Source organism: Microtus ochrogaster, chromosome 19 (genome assembly GCF_000317375.1).
Source record: "Microtus ochrogaster isolate Prairie Vole_2 chromosome 19, MicOch1.0, whole genome shotgun sequence".
NCBI classification, from domain to species: domain Eukaryota; kingdom Metazoa; phylum Chordata; class Mammalia; order Rodentia; family Cricetidae; genus Microtus; species Microtus ochrogaster.
Genome location: NC_022021.1, coordinates 60,839,814 through 60,850,729, shown reverse-complemented (window position 1 = coordinate 60,850,729; position 10,916 = coordinate 60,839,814). Strand labels below are relative to the sequence as shown.

Below are 10,916 nucleotides of genomic sequence, written 5' to 3'. Positions count from 1 at the left end.
AAAAAAAAAAGAAGTCACCCGAATGATCAAATCTGGTGCTTCCTGAACATGCTCTGCCCTTGACTGTCATGCACATAGCATGACGTGTACCGTGCCGGGTATATGTGCTCTCACAAGGGTGACAATGGCACATGTCTGAATAGGGGCTCCCTTCAATACCACACAGCCATCCACCTGCATCCACGAAGTGTGACCTGGACCTCTGCTTCCAGTTTCCACTCCATCAGTTTCTAGAATTCATCTCATTTATTTAGATAGTCTTCCCAGGCCTGGCCTAGGGCTTCTTGCATTGAAGAGGAAAGAGAACTAATTGCCTGGAGGTTACAATCCAGTCCTTCGGAAAGGGGCGCAGTTGACCCTGACCGGCAATTTTGTAAGGGGTGACTTGCTCACCTGTCTAAGCACTTCCATTTGCAAAATGCCAATAATATGATCTCAGATTCCTTTTACAGATTAAATTAGATAAGTTTTGGAAAACCTTACACTTACTCCAAAATACTGTAAGATTTACTAACATTAACAGGAATTCCCAGAATACCAAGGGCCAGAGTCCCACTTTCTGTAACTGCTTGTCTTAGGCACTTCATTGGTGACTCTTCTTGTTGCTGTGACTAAACACCAGCAAGAGCATTTTAAGGAATCATGGTTCATTTCAGCTCACACCTTGAGGGGACAGCCATCATGGCAAGGAAAGCATGAATGCAGGAGCATGAGGCAGGTGGTCTCATTTCATCTCTGCTCAAGAAGCAGAGGGCAATCGGTGCCAGATTTCAGCTAGATCAAAGCCTCCAGCCGTGGATGACTGCTACCCACATTTAGTGTGGATCTTCCCTTCTCCATTCAGCCTTCTGGGAAACAGGCGTCACAGACACAGCTGGAGTGTGTTTCCATCAGATTCTAGATCCAGTCGAATTGGGCTGTGAGGATTAATGACCATGGTGTCCTTTTCACTTTCCTCTGTGCTTTCAACCTTGACCAGCGAAGCTTCTTTCTGCACTGAGACTCATAACTGGTCCAGGGGCCACGTGTAAAATAACACAAAGTGCTGAGTTTCCCATGGGTCATCTGTATCACGTCTTCACCATTTAAGACTCAAGAAACTATGCAGAATGGGGAGGAGGCAGAAGAACGTAGCAAGTCAGTGTGTGGGGAGTTGAGCAGGGAAATGATGGCTTCTGGGTTTGTACAGTCACTGAGCACATCAGCTCCCCACAGCTGCATGCTATCTCTCCATGATCAGTACAAGATGAAGCCAGTGAATTCCACCGTGGATGAGGAAAGGGCGAATGGGAACTCACTCCTAGCTGAGGAGCTATGGGCAATTGATGGCTTCCGGGGAGGGAAAGTCTGTTTTCTTCAGGGGAGTGGCTACTGGGAGAGAGCCAAAACCCTACTGAAGGGTCACACACCCATGTGCTTATGTGTAGCACTAACCGGACACAGTAGGAGATTTTAAAGGAGGTTGAGCAGATGCACTGGGGGAAGAGGGAGTTAACTTGGGAGTGGAAAGTGGTTACGATCAAGACACGTATACATGTATGAAAATTTCAAAGATAAATTTAAAACATTACATTTTTTAGAGCTATAACTTTGATGCACAGTCGAATGTACAAGCTGAATCTGAAATAGCTTGCAGAACAGCCACAGGGTTTTACTTCCTATTGGCTCTCTTTGGCTTTTCATGTGTCTTAACCTATGTGTCTAATGTGATTGAAACACTGAGTACAAGTAATATTTTAATACATAATGCTAGTATATATACATATATACATATATGTATATATTGTGTATGTTGTTTTGGTTCAATTTCACCTTTACATGGACAAAAATAAGTTCTTTGGCTAAAAGATAATTATACATTATTAATTAACTTTTCCTTTACCAAGACAGTTATTCCAATCAATCATTGAAATGCTTATTTTTCATTCATTTGTTCAACAAAATTTAGACCTACAAGCACAGAATCTTTGACCCTCATCAACTTTCATATCTACCTCATAGATCTAGTCCTCATAGTTCAAAGATGGCTTTCTGCAGGGAGCTTTATCCAAGAGGAAATAAATCTGATGGGTAGAACCTGCCATGCGTGGGATGGCATTGCCTGTATGAAGGTTGGCAGCAGAAGAAACTTCGGTCTGCAGAGCTGAGTCCCATAAGACTGGACTCTTCCGCTGCAGGATAAGCAAAGAATACGACAGGGCTGATTAGGAGATCAGGGGCATATTGCCTGCTTCTTTAAGATGTGTGTGTCTGCAAAAATAAGGGGAACACTGTGTAGACCCCTGTAAGTGAATACTAAAGACTAAAGATGAAGAAAGTGGAGCATTGTTGAAACAGTTTTCACAGTACGAATGAGATTCCTAACTGCTTCTAAGTGGACATGAAGAACACCATATCTACTCAAGCCTACACGCCAAATGCCACCAGCAGCCCCACCATTAAAATGAATATGGTGACTTTATATCCATCACTCAGATTTCTAGCTTTTCCAGAGTCTCAACCTGTGTGTCTAATGTGATTGAAGTGTTGAGTATAAGTAACATCTTAATAGGCAGTGCTAAATTATCTGTTGATGAGAGCACAAAATCTTTCAGTTGTGACCTTAATAAAACTTAATTTAGTTAATGTATTCAAGATGTTCTCTGAGAATAATTTTATGCAATGAATAAGGTGATTTTACTCTTCATCCTTTGTGTCTATTTTTGTATCCTTTGACCATTTTAACATTTTTTTCACAGAAGAGCTTAATTCCTATCCTTCATCTCATATAATTCTTTTATTGTTTTTGTACATTAAACGGTTATGCTGGATTTAGTAGGCAGGAATCTGCCTTAGATTTCTCTATGTATACTATATAAAATTTAGCATGGAGCACAAATATAAATGATAGTGACAAATTATTAACAAAGAATGCTAATGGAAGATTTCCATAGATAATCTTCTCAACTTCAAAAAACAACTAACAGTAAAGCAAATGTGCTTCCTTAGCAACTGGATGTTACACAATAAATAACCTGTTATGGCCTCTGAAGATTAAGCCAATCAGGTTGGGCAATAGCTCAGTTGGTAAAGGGTTGGTGGTTCACTTGTTACCAATGAGTAGAGAGGCAAAGACAGGTGGATCTTTGGGGTCTCTCTGGCTAGCCAGTGAAGCCTAACTGAGGAGCTCCTAACCAATTAAAGACCCTGTCTCATAGGAGGATGATAGTGTTTCAGGTGATCTTCTGTGCCCCCCTTCATACACACACATGCAAACGTACACACACACACACACACACACATCTATCTGCACACATATGAACACACAAGCATGGGAGAAAAATGATCAAACAGTACATGGTCTCTTTCTGTCCATTACCGTGTGAGCATAAACATCTACTGTATTTCTGTGGGCAGAAGCATAGTCTCTAGAAGGGAAACGAAGCTAACCAAAGGAAGGATGTGAATATCAGGTTCATCCTGTATTCTAAATATGCACCCAGTATTGCAGTCACTAAGGAGATCTCTGAGATACAAGTGCTCAGTATTTCTGCTAAGCATCCTCCTTATAAAGGCAGTAGCCATAAAGCCACCCAGATAATGCATCTGTTTTTTAAATAGCCCAGCCTGTGACAGAACTTAAGGCATATAAAGAACTCCAGAAATGTCGGTTGTCACTCTTGGGAATGAATGAATATGACGTCATTCTTCAGCTCTATGCCAGTACACACTGTAGTATCTAGTCACATGTGTGTCTCATGGTCTTAAAATTTTGCTTGAATGTTGATATGTGCTTTTAGTAGGAGCTACACAATGAATTTTAGAGACTATGCTTCTGTAGCTGCTGGGGAGGGACATCTCTGGGTGTTTTGTGAAGCAGCCATATCACAGACATCCACTAAGTGTCCTGATGAGCTGTGAGGGCAGGAGACAAGTCAAATTATAACTGAACATGTTTGAACGATGAATTTTTATAAGATTAAAATTAAATGCGATGTTTCTTTCCTGTAGTCCGTTTTCTCTTTAATAAACTGTCCATACCATACTGTGACTCATGAGAGCATTGTGTTTCTAGGCTGCTGGTTGGTTCACCATGGAGTGGCTTTCCTGAGAACAGAATGGGAGATGTGTACAAGTGTCCTGTTGATGTCCCCACGTATGCTTGTGAGAAGCTGAACTTGCAAAGTGAGTTGTTCTTAGCAATGTGATTATTTACAAATAGCAAGTCTCATTTGCCAGAAACACAGACAAAAATGACAAGATCCTAATCTTGGCTTAAAGAAATGTAGATAGCTTTATGTTTTTGTTTATTTACTCATATAGATATAAGTTCATAACCACATTTTTAAATGGCTTTGAAGACCTGGTTTAATAATCTTCACAGGTAATGTTCTGCCTCCTGGGCCATTTGTCTTAGATCATGGACTGATTTCTCCACTTTTATCTTTCATATTATGGCCAGAAGTCTGAGACTATCAGTATTTCTCTACCTCCTCTTTCCAGAAAAAGCCATTATGTACAAAAACAATAGTTCTGGGATTGGTAGTGAAGGTTCCAAGAAATGCTATGTATTTCAGGTTTACTAAATTACATTCTAGCTAAAATACATAACTTAAAATTATTTGCTATTTTATTCACCTACATTACAGATGTATTCTATTACAATGAGGAATATATAATAAAGATTTGGGACTAGAAAGCTGAATGAGTAATATCCCACACAGTATTTCCTGAAGGAAGTAAAAGAACCTTCAATTCTTAGGTTAACACCTCAGCAAAGCCATGAGGATATAAACATTGCTGAGCCCGAGTCCTCCTTAAAAACCAAGGCATGCAATGAGAAAGGGCATTGTTAGAAAACTCAGAATGATTTCAATGACAGTTGCAAAGAATTAGAAACATGGCTGGGGAGGTGGCTCAGTCAGTAAAGTGCTTGCGTTGCAAACACAAATACTTGAGTTCGACTCCCAAAAGTCACATAAAAATGCTCAGCCCTGTGCTGCCTGCATGACCAGGAACCAGAGGCAGGACAGCGCAGAGACACAAGATAAAACCAAGCATGACTGGAGAAAAGAAAAAGTCAATGGAATGATCCCTAATGATGTTCTGCTATATTCATAGATCAGTGCCTAGCCCGGTTGTCAGCAGAGAGTTGGAGCAGCAACCAATGGGAGCAGAAGGTAGAAACCCACAGCCAAACACTAGGCAGAGTCAAGGGAACCCTGAGGAAGAGAGAGAGAAAGGATTTTAAGAGTCTGAGGGGTCGAGAATACCATGAACACAAGGTCCATAGAATCAATTAAGCAGGGCTCATAGGGGCTCACAGACACTGAAGTGTCAATCATGGCGCCTACATGGGTCTGAGCTTTGTCCTCTGCATATACCTTATGCTATACTTGTGGGACTCCCAGCATGGGAGTGGGAGGGTATCTCTGACTCTTTTACCTGCACTTGGGATGCTTTTCCTACCACTGGGTTGCCACATCTAGCTGTGATTAGAGGGTCTGTGCCCAGTCTTATTGTATCATTTTAGGCTGTTTTGGATGGATACCTCTGGGAGACCTGCTCTTTTTTTGCGTGTGTGAAGGGAAACAGGAGGAGTTGATCTGGGGGAGAGGAAAAGTTGGGGGGAAGGACTGGGAGGAGTGGAGGAAAGTTGGTATGTAATTGTGAGAGAAGAATAAAAGTTAAAGAAAAAATTAAGACAGTCAGCCTCGGCAGCACACACTTGTGTAAAAAAGTCAGGCATGCTGACTTAGACTTGCGACAATAGCAATGGGAAGTTGGAGGCAGCTGGGGCTCCTAAGCTCAGTGGTCAGTCAGTATTGCCAGCTAGGTGAAGTGATTCAGTAGAAGACCCTGTCTAGAAAGAAAAGTAAATGATGCCTGAGGATCTGTCTGCACGCACACACACACACACACACACACACACACACACACACACACACACCACATTAGAAAAAGGAGCAGGAATGTCCCTTACATATCTCTAGGTGACACATTTGTCACATGATTTCCACCTCACATTTTCAGTGAGCCACATGGTCAGTGATGTCAGAGCGATGGTACAGAGGTTGAAGTGTGAAGCCCCAGTTAACATTTTTGTTTACGTAAAAGGCATGTGGGTGATAGAGCTCTAAATATTTACCATGTATGGAATTAATATTTAAAAAAAATTTTCTATAACAATGGGGTGTATAGCTGAAGGGTGGGTCCAAGAATACCTGAGAGTCTGTGGTCAGTTCCCCACATTACAGGAAACACAGCACCAAGAAAAAAAAACAAACACCAGCAATGTTACTGTATTGCCTCAATTGTGTCTTTTTAACTTTTGAGCATTTAGGTGGTGGCTTTCTAGGATTTCTAGATTCTCATGCCTCTGGAGAGAATCCGTGGTTAGTGTCTTCCCACCGTCCCTATTTTGAAATAAAACCTAGAGATTTAAACATCGGGGTTTGCATTTTGGGTCAATTATACTAGTTGGGTGGTCCAGGAAAAAACAACACTGTTGATGGGTAGCTGGATATTCAGCAAAACAATCATAGAATATTTTGTATAAAACACAGGAGTTAAGAAGACACACATACACATAGTTCATTTTAAGCTAACACATACTGGCGCATTGCCTTATTAACAACATGTTTACATAAAATGCATTTAAAAATAAGGGCACATGCTTAGGAGTTTCATTGTTTTCTTTCTATACCAAAGAAATTCTTACTCTATGAAAGCATACGTAACTAATATAGTTATAAATCCAGTGGGACTGTGAAGTTAGGAAAAAAAATAATTTATGAAGAAATAAGTACAAGGATCAATAGTCATCCCCCATTTCTAGAATTTAGGTGATATGGAAGTGGTAGCAAGACAGCCCTATGGGGTAACAAGATTAAGAACTCTTTCCAGAAAAAGCCAGAGTGTGAGGGGTACCACCAATGAGGTGGGTATTGGCCAATGAGAGTGCAGTATTTATCTAACTAGAGACACGTCACCAGCGCCTGGGAGAATGTGTCTAAGAGTTCTTCCTCCTCTAAGACAGAAAGAAAGGAAGGAGGGAGGAGGCCTCCTGGTGACCCTCGTCAGTGCTGAGGAGCCAAGGTCACTGGAGCATGTGATTCATACCACAGTGTTCTAGCAGTCTTGGTGAGAGACTGGCTGAGCGAGTGTGGAATTTAAGGCTTCAGAAGAGGGAAGTCTTAGAGCAGTTGCCCTGGGAAATGGGGGAAGCAACCCAGCTGAGGATTAATGACAGCGGTGGCGATGGCTTGCCTGAAACTAGAGAACACCAAGAAATCATGTTACTGAAAACTGGAATTTCAAGGCTCAGGAAATAGCCAGGTAGTGGTTGGTGCCATGGCTTGGAGGGACAGATTCATTTTTTGTTTTACCTGGCTGGCCCCATGGTTTCTTTTTGAAATTCTCCTACTGATTCGAGCCAGAATCTGTCAGATGGTGTTCACTAAGAGTATTTTAAACAATCCCGATTAAAAAAAGAAGAAAAGAAAAGAAAGGCAAGGCAAGGTGACAAACAGAAATGGATGGTGGTGCCCTCACTGTGCGTTTTGTTTGATGGGAACATTGTCCTTTCTGAAACACATATTTAAATGTCCTGGCTGTGCAACTGCCTAATGGTCCCTCACACAGGAGAGCTGGGAGTGGCTGAAGACACCACATTCCCACTCTTCATTATACAATGCTTGTTTCCGGATATGTTATACTACACTTAAACGTATAGAAAAACATAAATCTGTCTGTTTGTTTTATTACAGCCTTACGTGAAGGGTATATATTTAATACTTCAAAACATCTCTTTCTCTCCGAAAGGTTTAACCAGCATCTCAAATGTTACGGAGATCAAAACCAACATGAGCCTGGGTTTGACCCTCACCAGGAATCTGAGGACCGGTGGCTTTCTAGTGAGTGTTCTCCTCTCAGCTCCTCCTTCCTCTGGAGAGAATGTGTGGTCAGTGTCGTCCCGTCTTCCCTCTTAGCAAATGCAATCTGGAGATTAAAACATCGGAGTTCGCTTTTGGATCAACTATGCTACTTGGCTAACCAAGGAAACATAACAGGGTTGATGCGGAGCCTTCTTGAGTAGTGAGCAAATGATAGGATGTTTGGAATGCCATAAGAAGGTGAAGAACAAGGCCTTTGCCCTGGGAGGTGTGTGAGCAGGTGTGGATGCCATCAAAGTCACAGGCATCTTCCATCAGTAGGCAGGGTTCAAAGCCAAGGAGTGCGATTGCCTTCAATCGCTGCCGTAAGGTCCGGCTACTCCGATCCTATGGAAAGCAAGGAGCTGTCTCTCCTGTCGTGTATCTGCTTGTCCTAGCGTGTATTTCCTAATGTGCTAGGAAGGGAAGGTTTCTGAACAAAAACGGAATTTCTGAGCTTCGATTTAATATAGGAAATTGCTGAAAATATTTGACTATACAAATAGTGAAAAAAAAATCACATACCCACCAAAAGTTGAAAGACAAAAATTAAACTGTATTTGAAATTTCCTCTGACTCATAAAAAAATAGTCTAATTAGACAGCTCTGAAAAATTGTCTTCAAAAGTCTAGATTGTCTGGCTATTGACATGCTCATCTAAAATCTTGTTTTATGAAAAAAATCTTGATTAAAAAAATGTAGCCAATATTGTCATTTCATTTAAAATAACAGATATTTACATTCAGAAAAGCTTATTACCACTAAATAAATTAAATATTGGCTATCATATTGGCAAATCAGTGTATAAATGGCTATTGCAAGATGTCTTCGTGCTTTGCTGTATTCTAAGATCTTTATAATAGAGCTGACTTCATGGTTTTTGTTTATTTTGATGGTTGGAAAAGTCAGAAGAATATCTCGAGAATTATGGATTGTAGGTGTACTTTTAAAGTTTTAATGCTTAATTCTAGATGAAACAAAGTTTTAAAAAACTACAAGGGAATTCATAGTCACTGTACAGGGGCTGGAAGGAGGAAGAGACCTGAGTTTCTTTACACATTTAAAAGGTCAGAGTCTTGAGCCGCTCTTAAGAATTATGTGGAAAAGACTGACAATCATCACATATTTCTGAACCTTCTTAAGTTCTGGGCTTAAAGCAAGAATGTTTTGGCAGTAACGGCTGGCATATTCTAACTTCACCTTCTTAATTCTGTTTTCCATTGCTTATGAAAAAGAATGTCTATTCTCACATCCATCATAAATCATCTGCCAAGGTGATAAAAAAGACTGAGGATATAGACATGGGCATGGATGATTGTCATCTACTTTGTGCATGTGCATGTGTGCATGTGCGTGCGTGCGTGCGTGTGTGTGTGTGTGTGTGTGTGTGTGTGTGTGTGTGTACTAGCCAGGTGCAATGACTTTTTCCTAATTGGCCAAGTGTTCCAGTCTCATGGGAGGAAAGCCATGCTTGCTCACTAGGCATGAAATATGAGCACAGCTGCTAGGGTTCCGCCACTAACAGTTAAACTGGGTCAAATAAATCCCCTTGTTTTTCCAGTTGCTTCCTGTAAGTCCGCACTTTTCTATTCAGTTTTAATAATTGGTCTGGCCATAATAAGTTCAATGCTCTACGTATGGGTCACGACTTTATATAATGGGAATTCCTTAGGTAATTTTTAGTATCTTTAGACTTGACCTCTCTCCCCCACGGTTCTTCTTTTTATATAGAAAATTGAATGTTAGAGAGTCTAACGTCTCCTGTGTGCTTTAATCATGATTTAACCCGCAGTTCTCAGCATCCTCCTAGGGGCTGTTGGAAAGGAGAGAGGGAATTGGTGCTGTGTTTATGAAATAGTAGGAGTTAGGATTGTGGGCTTTGAGCGTGGCGATAAGCACCAGCCAGTGAGGGGCCTTGCTGTTCAAAGTAAAGAAATAGTTTATAGCAAAGTTAAAGGCTAGCTGTTCATCACCTCCCTTGTGTTGTTCAGTGTGTTCATATGCTTTACAAGAGAGCTTCTTTTTAACTCAAAATTTGCCTTCAAAGTCTCAGAAAGAAAACGAGTGGGGTTTTAAAATAGCAGGTGAGCAGGGACACAGGGGCCTGCCCCTGAATGGAAGAAGTGTTTGTTTGCTTGCCATAATGTCCATACACAGCTCAGGCACTCTTGAGGACCCCTGCCTGTCCTCATAGGCAGTTGGGGTTTTGTTTCCTATAGAGAAGTCCTAGATGAATGGGACAGGAGGAGACCCAGTGCTCAAACAACCACAACGAGGTGCTAAAGTATCAATTGCTTTTTCCATGACTTTGTTTTGAGTATTCCATGTCGATGGACTATGGAATATTCAAGCTTTACAATCTTTGCAAGGAAAGAGACATAATTATCTTCCTTTTATAAATGAGCCACATGAGACCCACATACCTGAGAGACAAAAAGCCAGCTTGGCATTCTGTTTTCTTATGGAACTTTTCTAGAAGTAGTTTGGTGGGAGACCCCATCATCTCTCTGTCCACTAACGGCTACCCCTGAGGGCCCCATCTCTCTTCCTGAAGGCCACCAATGGGCAGCACATCTATTGCTTTCTCCTCATCTTTTCAGTCTTCCAAGAGGATGGTCACTCAAAAGCATTTTAAGATTTTTAAGAGTTTATTTTTATTTCAACCACATGACTGTGGGCCTGAATATATGTCTGTATACCAGGTGCAAGCTCGTGCCTATGGAAACCACAGGAAGGTGTTAGATATCTGGGGATGGGAATTATAGAAAGTTGTTATTTGTCATGTGGAGAATGGGAGCTCAAGCTGGGTCCTCTGGAAAAGCAGCCAGTGTCCTTAACCCCTGAACTATCTCGCCAGTCCTTCCAATGCATTTTTGACTTGCTAGTTTTGACAGTTAGCAAATCAGGTGCTGGAGAGATGGCTCAGTGATTAAGATCACTGGCTACCCTTCCAGAGGAAGGTTCAATTCTCAGAACCCACCTGCTTCTGGCCTGTATACGTGT

The 10,916-nt window shown here is 41.3% G+C and overlaps 1 protein-coding gene across 1 annotated transcript in view; it reads left to right on the top strand.

The window, feature by feature from the left end:
* Positions 1-10,916, top strand: part of Itga2 (integrin subunit alpha 2) — a 95,821-nt gene that overhangs the window by 37,803 nt on the left and 47,102 nt on the right. The window contains exons 3-4 of the mRNA XM_005356822.2: positions 4,055-4,164; positions 7,804-7,895. Of these exons, the coding sequence (XP_005356879.1) occupies positions 4,055-4,164; positions 7,804-7,895 (202 nt within the window). The remainder of the gene's footprint in view (positions 1-4,054; positions 4,165-7,803; positions 7,896-10,916) is intronic.